At 38.8% G+C, this 15,000-nt stretch overlaps 1 protein-coding gene across 2 annotated transcripts in view; it reads right to left on the reverse strand.

Moving 5' to 3' along the window:
- The window catches only part of csf3r (colony stimulating factor 3 receptor (granulocyte)), an 8,951-nt gene extending 416 nt beyond the window's left edge, over window positions 1-8,535 (reverse strand). Inside the window, exons 1-17 of one of the 2 annotated variants that reach the window (XM_038710892.1) lie at window positions 8,417-8,535; window positions 6,003-6,112; window positions 5,189-5,263; window positions 4,744-5,040; window positions 4,463-4,595; window positions 4,193-4,359; window positions 3,355-3,524; window positions 3,039-3,189; window positions 2,674-2,747; window positions 2,358-2,565; window positions 2,062-2,250; window positions 1,760-1,861; window positions 1,280-1,426; window positions 1,052-1,192; window positions 840-936; window positions 681-759; window positions 1-301 (exon numbers count right to left, since the gene is read on the reverse strand). The exon at window positions 1-301 is cut by the window's left edge and continues 416 nt beyond it. In XM_038710892.1, coding sequence (XP_038566820.1) covers window positions 1-301; window positions 681-759; window positions 840-936; window positions 1,052-1,192; window positions 1,280-1,426; window positions 1,760-1,861; window positions 2,062-2,250; window positions 2,358-2,565; window positions 2,674-2,747; window positions 3,039-3,189; window positions 3,355-3,524; window positions 4,193-4,359; window positions 4,463-4,595; window positions 4,744-5,040; window positions 5,189-5,252 — 2,320 coding nt within the window. In that variant the 5' untranslated portion in view covers window positions 5,253-5,263; window positions 6,003-6,112; window positions 8,417-8,535. The remainder of the gene's footprint in view (window positions 302-680; window positions 760-839; window positions 937-1,051; window positions 1,193-1,279; window positions 1,427-1,759; window positions 1,862-2,061; window positions 2,251-2,357; window positions 2,566-2,673; window positions 2,748-3,038; window positions 3,190-3,354; window positions 3,525-4,192; window positions 4,360-4,462; window positions 4,596-4,743; window positions 5,041-5,188; window positions 5,264-6,002; window positions 6,113-8,416) is intronic. The other variant, XM_038710893.1, reaches the window with a different exon arrangement.
- Between the last annotated feature and the right edge of the window lie 6,465 nt (window positions 8,536-15,000).

The raw sequence follows: 15,000 nt of genomic DNA on the forward strand, positions 1-15,000 counted from the left end.
TCTCCAAGAGAGGCTGTGTGGACTCAGAACGCACGTAGACATGAGGCACGTTAGGTGCAGGACTGTTGCAAGGACCAGAGAACATAACAGTGGCATAAGGAACAGAGTCACTGTTTGAACCAGAGTAGCCAGGGATGAATGGTGAACCACATATGGACTCTCCAAGGTCACTGGTGTCCTCTGCACTGCTTAACCATGTGTCATCGTGCTCTTTACTTAGTTTCACAGGGAGGTCCAGGAAACTGAGATGGGACAGGTATATTGGATTGGGCTCTTCGCTGTCTGAGGCAAGACAGGCATCCTGCAAAAGGAAAATAAATTAGTCATCAGTGTCTTTAATAGTAAATGAAAAAGTATAGGGCCTGTACTAGCTGGGCAAGTAGTTTACAGAAGCATATCATAGCCTATGCCACAGCCTTATCATAGCCTTGTTGCTCAAAACAGCTATGTGCTGTGGCTGGAAATTGGGTTAAGGAGAGACTGTACCAAAACAGTAAAGGTTGTAAAACCAAAAACACTGAGCTAAAAGATACTAAAATGCACCATGGAGCAGAAGGGAATGCGGAGTTGGAGATAATTCTCTGTGGCTTCACCACTGTGAGCGATCTTTTTCACATTACAGGTAGTCATTTGATCCATTGTTAATATAAAACATTGATAATTAAAGGTAAATGGTTAACCTGTGTTGAGTCGGATGTCCATCTCTTGACACTGCTGTTAGCTGGATCTGGAACAACTGGCCAGAAACGCCTTTTCATCCTGCAAGTGAAAGCATAGATGTTTGGGGGGGAAATGACAGCATAGCTTCACAGCTGAAGGCGGTGTCGCAGTGATCTCACCTTTTGTGGTTGGAAAAACAAGTCATGACTGTGAAGATAATCAACAGTGATAGTCCAACACCAGACACAGTTACAATCATCACAACAGCAACCGCATCTAAGAAAAGAGAAATACATATTATGAAAAGATCTTTCTGCAGTGGGAACACACACTTGTGATCTCTCTGTAATCTTTCTAAAAAAGCTAGAAAAGGCCAAATGATGATACCAACCAAAGGGCTCGATTTCGAAATGAATTGTTGACCCATTCAGGCTCCCACCAAACGTGCTAACCATCATGAAAGCTTCATACAAAGACCCAGTGTTGAGGTCTTTCAGGACCAACCTCCTTTCTTCCGGTTCCACATTCACAGCTGAAGGAAAAGTCAGTCATCAAATGTATCAAGTAGCCTAAATTTAAAAAAATCTTTCAGAAAAGTAAAATTAAGGTATTAACCTACCATTAATGAGTGCCTTCTCATTCCAGTAGAAGACTTTGTAGTTCTGGATAATTCCATTCCTTTGGTCTAATGGTATTTCATCCCAGGAAAGCTCAATATGTGATTGCCAGGTCTTTTTAATTCTTAATTTTGGAACCATGGATGGAGCTTTAAAAAGAAATATCATCGTGAGTGAATATTACAACTGTAGTGAGCTATTATGCTTTGTAAAGTCCCCTGAGGCAAATTTTTGATTTGTGATATTACGCTTTATAAATTAAACTGACTTGGCAAGATTTGAAACCTTCAGGCCAGCAAAAATAATTATTAATTTCTATCCACAAGAGGGCATTATTTCATCATGTATCAGTTTCTGGTAGATTGCACAATATGTTATATTTTTTAACTCATGTGGCAAACTCTTTCAAAGTTAAGGCTGCCGGACCCTCGCACCTCTGCCTGCTGTTTTGTTTGCTCCTCTTTGTGTCTTCGGTGACTTACCCTTTTGTCTTGAGTAGGCATTAACAGTCTGAGGAAGGCCTATCCCATCCTTAAACCTAGGATACACAGAGATCCCATAGGGCTTGTAGGGCTCAAAGCTTCCTATTGATGAGAGTGAGGGGGTTAGAGTGTATCAGTGCCCATAAGCTCCTAACAGTCTGTACAGGCAGGTTGTGCACAGGAAAAAGAAAACCTTGCATAAGAAGGAAATCTTATAAGTATGAACACCAGATTAGGAACACCAAATAAAATAAGAAGCACATGTATCTTCAAACATGCAATATGAATACTATAAAACATACCTGTTATAACAAGGCGTGTCTGGTTTCTGTCAGTTATTTCAAACTGGACGAGAGAGAGGTCTGTTTTTAACAAAGGTCTCCATTCCACCACAAAACCAGTGAGACTGGAAGAAAGCAGGCTTCTCCACTGGACCAGTAGGGATCTGTCATCATGAGGAGTGACTGTGACATTTGATATCACTGTACGACCTAAGGTAACAAAACACATCATACAAGTTGTGGGGAAAATGTATTAAACTGGATAATGCCTGGGCCATTTTCTACACTAGTGTAAGGTATAAGGATGTCAGTTTTACCTTTAGTTAGGTAAATCTGAACTTCTGTGGGGGAGGATTTCCCTGCTGCATTTACAGCACTCAGATACACTTTCTTTGCTCCTCTGTGAAGCTGGAAAGTACAGTAATTCCCCATTGTAGAGCACACCTTTCCCTTTTCACCTGGCAGTTTTTGCACTGAGACAATGTATGACACATTTTGGCCGTTGGCACGGAATTGTTTTGATGGCTAAAAAAAAGAGAGAAGATATTTTAAAGGCAGACCTCACAGAAACAGAACAGAAAAAGAAAACACATCAGTTTGTGACAGGTGTCAAGTAACGTGTGATGTGTGTACCTTCCAAAACAAGTGTATATTGCGTTGTTTGTCCCCTGATACCTTCATCCACGAGTCTAGGCGTCCAGTGGGAGCTGAAAAGAAAGACATGGCTGTCAGCTTAGCGGTTTGTCAAAAGCTTGCACTTCTCTTCTCATTCTTTAAAAAGTAAAACTTTTCTATACAAGACAGGTTTATGGATTCACTGCCAGAGTGTGCGGCAGAACTCAATACATCAATTCTGCCTGTGCTATAGAGCAAAGCAATGGGAGATGTAGAACATGGCATTAGCATGTATTGAAAAGACCAAGAAATAGAAGAAAAGGCAAGAGGTGGAAAATGTTAGAGTGACCGATTGTGTCCTTCTGAATTGATCTAAGCCCTACCACTCTCCAAGGTGACTCCAGACTGGCTGCTGCTCCATTCACTCCAGGGGCTCTGCTGGTATCTGACTCTAATCTGGATGAGATAGTGAGTCCCATGGAGGAGACGACACTGTTCCACAGGTCTGGTTGGTCTAACTTGGCTCAATGGAATCTAACATATGTCACACAGCACACAAACCACACCGATATGACTCCAGGCAGGCACATTAACTGAACTTCAATAAGGTTATACTAGTGTATTGTTGCTTCTACTACTACATTAAAAGTTAATCAATTACGTTCAGTTTATATTGACACTGGAATGATTTTTACTCACTGGTTGTTCACTCCATTTACTGCTTTCAGCAGTCTTAAGTCGGACTTCCAGGTTCAGGCGGTAGTCACGCATCCAGGCCTGATGTTGAGATAAGCTCCAGCTCAGCTTTAGGCAGCCATACCTTTTAGGCACCACTTGAGCCTTCAGAATTGTTGGTGGGTCAAACTTAGCTGAAATAAAACAGTCAACAAAGAAAAAGTCCTCATGTAATTCAGATGTAATTGATTTTTTCCTCACAATTCTTGTAGGTTTTCGAATCTATGTAGAAAAAGTTCACATTAGATTGAACCCCAGTTTGTGCCTCTCATTACATTACAGTCACAGAGCTAAGCACCCTGAGAAAAACCCAGGAGGTGGGTTAGCAATACTTAGAGCTGGTCAAAAGGTATTTCCTGAACCCTCAAAGACTCTTCTAACCATCTGGACAAAAAATAATAGGCACTGGAAAATAAAAATTAAGTGAACATGTGGACAAAAGTCAAATCCAGTCACTATGTTTGTTTTGATTAGGACATGGTGTCACAACCAGAAATAGGTTACATTGTATTATTATAATATTTTTCTTTTGTTGTACAAAGGTACAAGGAGGAGCCACAAAAGGCTCCAGAAGGAGGAGCTCCTCTATACCAAGACTGAGGTGTAAAACTGGTGGAATTCCCCTTTAAGGATTTCTCAGGGCAAGATAATATTAATTAAATCCCGAATTATGGCAGGTAAATTGTATTATGATGGAAATTACTGTTTGTCCACAATAGAAAAAAAGAAAATATTCAATATTCATAGATGTAAATATACATATTAATTTATGAACTATATATTCATAAATGCATCTTTCTACCTGCACTGATGGGTTCCAAAATGAGAGGTACTGAGGTTGCTTCTCCAAGTTCATTCACTGCCTTCACATAGATTTCCATTTCTGAGAACAGGACAAAGCCAGAGCGAGGGATGGTGTAGCGGTGGACTCCTGGTAACACCTTATAAGTGTGGTTCTCGTTTGAATCCCTGAAATTATGAAAAATGATGATGTAGAAAACACAGAGTGTTTGTTTTCTCGTAACTGTGTCAGTGTGTTTCTGGTAGAAGACATTTACAGCCAGCATATTACCATATCTTGGTGTGGAGGGTGTACTTTGTGTGCAGGTGGGTCGCCTGTCGCCCAGGGTCCCAGGTACAGGTCAGGGTGTTAGGGGTGGTAAGGTTTGTCTGACAACTGAGTTTTTGGGGTGCCTCTGGTGGATCTATAGATTAGAAATACAAGATGAATAATTTTTTATTTTAAATAAACAGTGTTTTCTTTTTTTGTTTTCACTGGCGGACATGAAGTGGTGTAGGCAAATTATTTTATTATTAATGACCAATTAACCAAGAAATTGAAATCTTTCTTACATCCAGCTCTGATCTCCACTCCTCCTACCACTTGAACAGCTGAGGACTGGACACAGCAGGTGAGGAACACCCTGGTGTGATTGAAGTTGGGTATAACAACCTCAGAAACCCTACTGCTCTCATTGGCCACGGGGCTGCTGGGGAGAAAGTGATCGCCGAGGCGCCACTCTATATGAATATTTTGTCCAATGACCAGAGGGCAGCCATCTCTGATGGCACAGGTGGCTGTGACAGGCGACCCCAAAGGCACCACCAAGCTGGACGTTTGGACCTTTGCACATGGCTGTATGTTATCCTCTATCAAAGAAAAAAATATTAAAATGTTTATGTTATTTTCAGAATCTCCCTGGCAAACAAAGGAAATGAGTAATAACAACTGTCATTGTAACTGCTAGATTGGTATGTCTGTGTAGATTTACTATTTCATTCTGAAAGCAAAACTCACCATTTCTGGCTCCATTCACAAATGCCAGCAGCATGGCAATCACTGATGCCCATGTGGATATCATGATGATAAAACCTGTTAGGCAGCCAAAATGAAATGCATAATTCTTAAATTACACACTTTCATGCCCTTTCAAAACAATATTTGATTTTCCATTCCTTCCGAGCGACATTGTGTGAGGTGAGGTATAGAGAGTGATAACGTCTTGTCGCTTCAAAAGACATCATCGACGCTGTGTTTCAAGCGCTTGGTATGGCAGGCTGATGTGAACAAGGATGTGATCTCCATAATGCACAATATTTCAATATAAACAGACAGCTAGAGAACGCTCCCACTGCTTCCTCAACACAATGGTAGAGAACAATCTGCATTGCTGTCTCTGTAAGCTGTTTGCAGAGCACATTCAGAACAGACCCAAACACTAACACGTGACACTCTCATACATTTACATTTATGCAGCAAGATTACACAAAAGATGTGACATTTAAAGCTTTGCTAGCTGTTACAAAATAACATTTAACATTTGCTGTAGACAGAATAAATAAGTATGCTGTCGGTGCAGTGTGTACCGACAGCATACTTATTTATATCTCTCCATTATATTAGAAGAGGTATAAACTCCAAGCGGACAGGAAAAGTGTAATTGCCAGTTGTTAGAAGGTAATCAGCCTTGCTGGGCATCCGCTCCATAGCTGATATAATTATATTATATATAAGTCAACAACTATTTCTTCAGTTTGAGAATCAGTTAAGACCTCACATTACAAGGTGTTGTGAAGTTAAAATTAATTTTGAGGATTTTTGAAATGCTCACCATTACACAACCATGGAAGGTTAAAATTCCCTGAACTCTGGTTGCCGGCTCACAAAGCAACACCAATAAGCCACAGACATGCCTTTACAGCATTTCTTTGTCTCTCTGTGCTGTATGGGAGGAAAGACAAAACTGTTATTATTCTTTAATAATAATGAAACAATTTGTTTAGTTGATTAGATTAAAATAGGTCGATTGAAAGAAATCACAAAGTTTACAGATAAAAAGCAAAAAAAAGCAATTCATGTGATGACCCATACTCGTAAATCACGTACTCACTTGTGATTTTTAGACATTTCACAATATACATGTGAAGTTTTTGTAGAATTGATTAATTGTTTCAGTGATTTATAGATCAAGAAACAACCCTTTTTGGCTGGTTTCTCAAATGTGATTATTTCCCACCTGAAGTATTTGTAAATTTAACAGATTTGGTGTTTGGACTATTGGTCAGCAAAACAAGCAATTTAAAGATGTCACTTGCTCTGGGAAGATGTGATAAACATTTTTACAGACAAAATGTTTAGGAAATAATCATCACATGTCTTGATTATGAAAATGATCTTGAGTTGCAGCTTAACATCATTACAAGCAAGGATAGCCGGTGAAATATGTAACTTCCAACATTTTAATAAGGTATCATTAATGAATCAGTTGTTTATTTTTAATCTTCACTACAGTGGAAAACATTTGCAATTTATTATTAAGTGACACTAATAATTTTATCTAAAAGTAATAATTCAATGTCACTAAGAATTCAGCAGAGAGGAAAGCTTTGATGTGTTATCTGACACTTACTGATTTCTCCACCAGAGATACATTTCACACACACATGCATGTGAACACACAAAAATACCCATACACATACATACGTATAAACACATGTACACTGAGCCAGTAACTGAGACCACAGCATTGAGAAACTTCCTGTTGTCTTGTAACACTCGGCCTTGGCCTCCCTGAGGCCGATTATTCCTCAGGCCAAAACATGTTCGCAAAGTATAAATGTTCATTGTCAACAGACTTTTGAGGTTCAATTTAACGTATTCTTTAAAGGCGAAAGGAACAAATTGAGATGATTTATTATTAGATTTGCATTAATGCCACTTCCAAGTATTTCTGTTCTAGCACAACTTTCCCTTTGGGCAGAGATTTTATGTCTGGACTGTCAAATAGCTAGCACCCTCATAGGACGAGGAGGTACTACTTTAATAATTTGTTAGATCGCTGCCCTCAGTCCACAATAACCTACTATTTGTTGAGGTCTGCGTTAAATCGATGTGAGAGAAATAGAATTTCTCCCTGTTTCTTATCAGCCGTGTGCATAAAGGCCTTTATTTCCCCACGCTTTCCTTTTTAGAATTTGTGCTTAATAGGTAATTGCCTGTGGCTCTGACAAAAGGCATTCGAGAGAAAGAGAAGGAGAGAGGAGAGTAGAGATATGCCATTAAATTTGGAGCGTATTTTGTCAACAAACACAATTTGATACACTTAAAATAAAGACAGTAAATAATAAAATTGGAAATACTCAGGATTTTGGCCAATTATGTCCCTAATGTTTCGATGCAAATATGGTATCTGGATTTTTTTTGTGTCTCACTGAGTCATGTTACTGAATCACTCCTTGATTATTTTGCTATAGACACCACATGTTTCCTTTCCCGTTGCTGTTGGGGGTTTCAAAACACCCTCTTTCAGGATTTGGCAATATCCTTGACACAGAGTACAATGACAAACTTGCCACTATTTCCCCTTTTTGGTCCTGTTTCCCACACTGTGCTTTAAATAATGAATTTAAAACGTGTTAAAGACAGTTTAATGTTTTGTATTTAGATCATTTTAATCATAAACAGTTCCTTCAAGCTCATACACAGTGATCTTCTGTGTCAGCAGTTGTCCAAAAAGTCCAAAAAGCTAAAAAGAAGGAAAGTAATCTGTTTCACATCCTCTTCTTTTAATGGATGACGAGAACATAAACATGTTGTCCATAGCTTAACACGCTAACACTACTTCCATGGTGACACTTTTGCCATTTGGAAGAATGTCACAAGATGATAAAACTCAAAACATGATTGTTTACATTGAAATGATTATCTTAGAATTTCTTTTTAAACCTTAAATATCTGGCAATCCTCTGCATCTGTAGGATTTTGTGTGTTGGCAATATTAGACAGGCAACTACAAAGAATGATAAATGGCACAAGTACAAAAACAGAGCGGCATTTTAAATGAAAATAAGTTGAGCTGTCCGTCAGTTGGATCAGGATGTATCTCTCCAGCCTGAACCTGTGTCATTCAGAAACAAGTTTTGTGAAGTTTCCCCTTTCAATCTGGCACAAATATCAAAATGAAAGGACCAGCAAATCGCTTGATGTGAAGATAAAGGAGAGCCATCAGAGAGGCTTGCCACTCACCACACAGCAGCTGCAGCAGACCCAGAAAGACGAGAGGCTCTCATCAGCCCTGATAGCTCCAGATGAAACAGTGTGGCTCAAAGCAGCTCAAGCAACAGCAGCAACATCCTTGTTTTGAATTTGTGAAACTTCACTATTTTCCAGGAAGAAACACATGACTGATGGGGCCCAGTTATGGGAACAAAAGTGGGGTGTTTAATTTCAGGGCCTACTCGAAAGAAAATAGTTAATAGTTCAATTAAAAATAATGATATTCAATAATGGATGTTAATTTGTTGTCAAAATATTAACTTTGGATTAATAAATCTTTAGATGGAATTAAATGCCAGACTCTGAACAGGGAGGTATCTGGCCTTTGCTTGTGTGAGAGTACGGAGGTATTTCAACTTTATTTGATGGTCTTTCCCACAAAGCGTTCAGATGGAAGCTGTCAAATGCTTTAATGCCATAATATGACTGCAGGGAGCCGTCTTGAAGAATGCAATAAGTCTGGTTCAGGCTGACCCTTCTGTGTTGAGCGTGGCCTTTGAAGTAGCCGATCTGCTGTATCACAGAGGCTGCCTCAAAACGCAGTCATCTCCCTCTCTGAGCCTGTCCAAGCCTTTGTCAGGATGGTAATAGAACAAGCTCTTAAATGGGATTGTAAACTGTGCCTTGACCCCCCAAGGGCACTTGAAACTACTTGCCATATCACGTTTATTAGCTTATTAAATTGTAAAATGATTCTCTGGCTGAGGCCTTATTTCAAATAGCGTGCGAGGCGAGCCAGTGAGCTCACCCACTCAACTTTTAATCTAACAGCTGTATCCCTGCTCGGTCACTCCGCCGCCATCAAAAACATAATGGAAGCTAACTGTTAATCTAGAGGCCACTGGAGGAGGAATTAAATGCACGCAGTGGTATGTTTTTGAATAGGAATCAACAGGAGAAAAGAAAAGCAGGCACTAATTAAAACTACATTAACTAGTTATCATGCGTTGACATATTTTGCTTGATCTTTTTTCCTAATCAGCAGTAATGAAAGAAGTGTTCTCCATCCACTGAGTATTACATGCTATGTTTCAGTGAGCAGTAAAATTAGCTGAGGGCCCCGAAGCTAAGTTGAACTGATGAAGCTTTGCTGGCTTTGATTACGGTTCTTGTACTGTGCTTAATAGAATGCTGTCTCCTCTTTAGATTTTTATTCACATTAGAGATGTGACTAACCCCAAATTAGTCACTGCTGGAAATAACCTCTCATATCTATCTACTCTTATACAGAAAATTACAGTAGTTCACTGAAAATCACAACTGCTGTAATCATGGCTTGTGCTAATCATGGAGGCTTACATTCAAATCTAAAATTATTTAAGCCCTTGTTGCCTGCTTTTGAAACAAAGCTATCCTACTACTTAACTCAAACCCTACAAGTTAAAATCAATATACTGTACCTTGGGTTTAACAATAAAGGGAAATCACATTATCTATTGAATATTGTTATTCTTTTTCTAAGAAGTCCTGAGTTTGTTCTCAAATCAGCACTTTAACCTCTGAACTACAAGTCAGACATATTTATGTGTTATTAAATACTTAATATCCTCCTCACAGCTGTAATTACTGATGCCCAGACCTGCTGGAACTGAACTGGAAAGCGTTTACTTTTGGATGTACAACAAACTTTAGCGCATTAACACAATTTAATGGAATACAATAAAGAAAGATGGAAATAGTACACAGCAGCCAGTTGAAGATGGAACATATAGTTTCATGTGTAAATGTGTGTCAATCAAGTATGAAAAACATGAACTCATCATTACAAGTATGCTGAGCAAGCAAACTTGCTTGCTACACAGAGGGGGAGCATTTTCAAATATGTGCGTGATATATTGACTATTATATTATATTTTTTTATTTATATTTATTTTCTTTCTATTTATATTTACATATAAAAATCATTTATTTTATCACTCTGTAATCACATTAGCAGATATGACCTGAATGAAGAAAAAAAGTGTGAAAGGGCTTGGAAACAGTACATTGATTCAGAATTTCAAGAAAATCCATCCAAAAGTAGACTGAAAAACTAAAAGGTAAACCTCATGGCACTTGAGAAAAAGTCAGGATTTCCCATGGCATCGTTGGCACAGTTTTTGAGATATTTTAGTCTGGACAGGAGTGTTTATACAGACTTCTAAAACTGAAACTGTATGTATCCTTCAGTGAAGGTTCAGATTTGTGCTGCACTAGCTGCCCACATTAACAAAACTCCCAGATGGAGGGACCATATGTCCTGGTAAATGGCAATGTGCACCTTGCATGTGCTTTACTTTCTGTTCCTATCATCACTTCGTTTCTGGATTCTGTTTGTATATGGGCTAAACAAAGAGTTCTGCCATACGCATTTAATTCACACATATGTAATATCTCTATTATAATGTGTCTGCATCATTTAAACAAGTTAGATTCCATGTGCACTCATGGTACTTGGCATATAAGATTGATTCTGATTCCGTTACAATCACAATCATCTGTCATATTCAACATTCACAATAGATGATGTTCAGTGTGATTACAACAATGTGATTAGAGTTGTTGTACACCAAGGAGTGTGCCCTCTTGCACTTCACTGGCTTGGTTGAGCGAGAAAGTGAGACACAAAGAGAGAGGGAGAGAGAGGGTCAGACAAGCTCTGACTCACGCTCCTGCTCCTTACATGCACCCAATCCACTCCTATCTAGTACCTGTCACACGCCGGCTGCAAAATGGAATTGACTATTGATTTCCCCCTTACCACAGGTCAGTTGTGCTGGCAGGCTGTACTGGGCTCACTGAGAGGCTGGCGTGGGACAACAAGAGGAGAGGAACATGAGGAGGAAACACACACGTTACAAAACACACACAAACGCACAAGCACAAATACAAGTTCTTATTTACCACCATTCTCTGAAGGGATACAAGAAAGGTTTGAAAGGCTAGATTTTATATGTGACCCCTTAAAGTAAAGTAATGTTTACTTATGAGCGTCATCGCAGGCTGGAAACCACTGAATTACAAGACTGAAGACAACATCTTAGTGGCAGCTTACGAGTTTACTTCTGATACACACCAATATTTTTTTACATCAACAGACGGTGAAAATGACCATTGATATTTGTCAAAGCACACTGGCTATTGTAGATTTTTAAAGTGAGAAAAGCACTTTCCTACTTCTCAGAAGAAGTTAGTCAAGGTTGTTGTGGGCCTGCGCCCAAGGGTACATGTTGGCAAACAGCAATTCCAACAGCTCAGGTACTTATCCTTGATGAACAGAGCTGCAACTTACAGGGGTACATATTTACACACAGAGAGACCATCTTTGTACTGTTGGTTATAATTTATTTTTTGGATATTTGACTTGGAGTTAATAGGTATTTATGATTATCTACACCAGGCAAAAGCCTGGAGAGGATCAAGCATTTGGTTGTGTCTGTCCAAAGCTAATATCGCATGCTACTGGACCCATCTGCCTAATATTTTTTGTGCACATTTATGACTGTATGGTCAACGACCTGTTGTGGTTGCAGTGATTCATAATTTTTGGAAAAAAAAACCGATTTTATTGACTGAGACTATCACAAAGCTTGGAATTTCATCGTTCAGCATAGCAAAAGGCATTTCCGGTAATCACCTAGGCTAAAAACAAGGCTTACCTAGTCTGTCACAGACTACATTTTGGCCTTTGTCGCTACTAAAAAACTGACATCCATAAACAAATTTGGTCTCAACTTTAGATTACAGTTTTTCTCACCCTCTATATACATTTCTTGAATCATCCCTAATATTTGCAAAACACTAAGTGCATTTCTCGAAATATATTGAACAAACAGAACAACACAGTGGATTACCTGCAAAGCCTGTAACTTGCTCAAAATCCTAAGTCTATCGCGCAAAAGCAAATCTTGTCAGTGTACATGTCAGTGCCATCAGAATGACAAGTCCTTGTGTCTTGTTTACGAACAAGATAGTCAAAATGTTTAGTCATGTTATCAATACTACAGTGTATTCTGCAAGTGTTATCTGATGAAAACTATGGCTAATGTTTTGATGACAATGAAAACGCTCAAGGCTGCACTTTTTCAATATGTCATATAAATTTTAACAGTGTGAAGATATACATTGCAAGAGATTGGACAGGATTCACAATTACATTTTTACTGTTTGTACTACAATTTGTTGACATGTTTTACAGCACAGCATAGAACAACGGAAGAAATTACAAAATTAGAAAACACTCCATACACACACACACACACACACACACACACACACACACGAAACTCAAATTAGCATATCGTGCAAAAGTTCATTTATTTCAGTAATTCAACTGAAAAAGTGAAACTATTATATAGACTTACATGCAAAGTGAGACATTTCAAAACTTTATTTGATATAATTTTGATGATTATTGCGTACAGATTACCCCAAATTCAAAATCTCAGAAAATTAGAATATTACATGAAATCAATAACAAAAAAAAAAAAAAAAAAAGATTTTAAATACAGAAATGTCAGCCCTCTGAAAAGTATATATATATCATGCATATGTACTCAGTACTTGGTTTGGGCCCCTTTTGCATGAATTACTGCCTCAATGCTATCAGCCTGTGGCACTGCTGAGGTGTTATGGAAGACCAGGATGCTTCAATAGCGGCCTTTAGCTCTTCTGCATTGTTCGTTCTCATGTCTTTCATCTTTCTCTTGGCAATGCCCCATAGATTCTCTATGGGGTTCAGTTCAGGCGAGTTTGCTGGCCAATCAAGCACAGTAATCCCATGGTCATTGAACCAGGTTTTGGTACTTTTGGCAGTGTGGGCAGGTGCCAAGTCCTGCTGGAAAATGAAGTCAGCATCTCTATAAAGCTCGTCTGCTGAAGGAAGCATAAAGTGCTCTAAAATGTCCTGGTAGACGGCTGCGCTTACTCTGGACTTAATAAAGCACAGTGGACCAACACCAGCAGATGACATGGCTCCCCAAACCAACACAGACTGTGGAAACTTCACACTGGACTTCAAGCATCTTGGATTGTGCCTCTCCATTCTTCCTCCAGACTCTGGGACCTTGGTTTCCAAATGAGATGCAAAATTTGCTCTCATCAGAAAAGAGGACTTTGGACCACTGAGAAACAGACCAGTTCTTTTTTTCTTCTGACATTGTTGTTCAGGAGCGGCTTGACAAGAGGAATACGACATTTGAAGCCCATGTCCAGGACCCGTCTGTGTGTGGTGGCTCTTGATGCAGTAACTCCAGCCTCAGTCCACTCCTTGTGAAGCTCCCCCACACATTTGAATGGCCTTTACCTGACAATCCTCTCCAGGCTACGGTCATCCCTGCTGCTTGTACACCTTTTCTTCCACACTTTTCCCTTCCACTTAACTTTCTATTAATGTGCCTTGATACAGCACTTTGAGAACATCCAACTTCTTTTGCAATTACCTCTTGAGGCTTTCCCTCCTTGTGGAGGGTGTCAATGATGGTTTTCTGCACAACTGTCAGGTCGGCAGTCTTCCCCATGATTGTGAATTCCACTGAACCAGACTGAGAGACCAATTAAAGGCTCAGGAACCCTTTGCAGGTGTTTTGGATTAATTAGCTGATTAGAGTGCGACACTTTGACCGTACAATACTGAACCTTTTCACAATGTTAAAATTTTCTAAGATTTTGAATTTGGGGTTTTCACAAGATGTACGCCATAATCATCGAAATTATATCAAATAAAGGCTTGAAATATCTCACTTTGCATGTAATGAGTCTATATAATATATTAGTTTCACCTTTTAAGTTGAATTACTGAAATAAATGAACTTTTGCACGATATGCTAATTTTCACCTGTATACATCTACTGGCATATATAATATATATTGCAGTATTCAGCGCTCACTTTGTATTGTTACTGTTCACTGTGGGTGGTTTTTTTTTTTTGTTGTTGTCTATTCTTATTTTGTTTATGCACCATGGTCTGTACGAAACAACATTTCATTCAGCTGTATACTTGAATACAAAGAATGACAAAGTTTGACTTTATTTAACTTTGACATGTTCAGCCATTTTGCACATATTGACTGAGAAAAACTGTAATGGTATTGTGAGTGAATGGTCTGAGTGTTGCTATTGTGATGTTGTTGTTATCTATTCTTACTTTGTTTATGGCCCATAAGAAACAACATTTCGTTTAGCTACATACTTGTAGGCAAAGGATATGAATGAAGTATTTTAACTTTGATTTTTGATAACGTGTGCAAACATTTTGTATGTAGTGACTAATGCAATGAAACTATGCCTAGATGTTTTGGGGTGTAAGACTATTTACAGTTGCTTTGGTGCATTTCTCGAATCATCCTTAACATTTGCAAAACACTAAGTGCATTTCTTGAAACAGGTAGTACAAACAGTACAACACAGTGGATTACCTGCAAAAGCCCATAACTTACTCAAAATCCTAAGTCTATCTCTCAAAAGCAAGTCTTTATGTCATTGAACTTCTCAGTCCCATCAGAACGACAAGTCCTTGTGTCTTGTTTATGAACAAGCAAGCCAAAATGTTTAGCCATCTTGTCAATATAACAGT

This window comes from Micropterus salmoides, unplaced genomic scaffold (genome assembly GCF_014851395.1).
Source record: "Micropterus salmoides isolate LMB-PRFRI ecotype aquatic unplaced genomic scaffold, ASM1485139v1 Ms_hic_scaffold_11, whole genome shotgun sequence".
Taxonomy (NCBI): domain Eukaryota; kingdom Metazoa; phylum Chordata; class Actinopteri; order Centrarchiformes; family Centrarchidae; genus Micropterus; species Micropterus salmoides.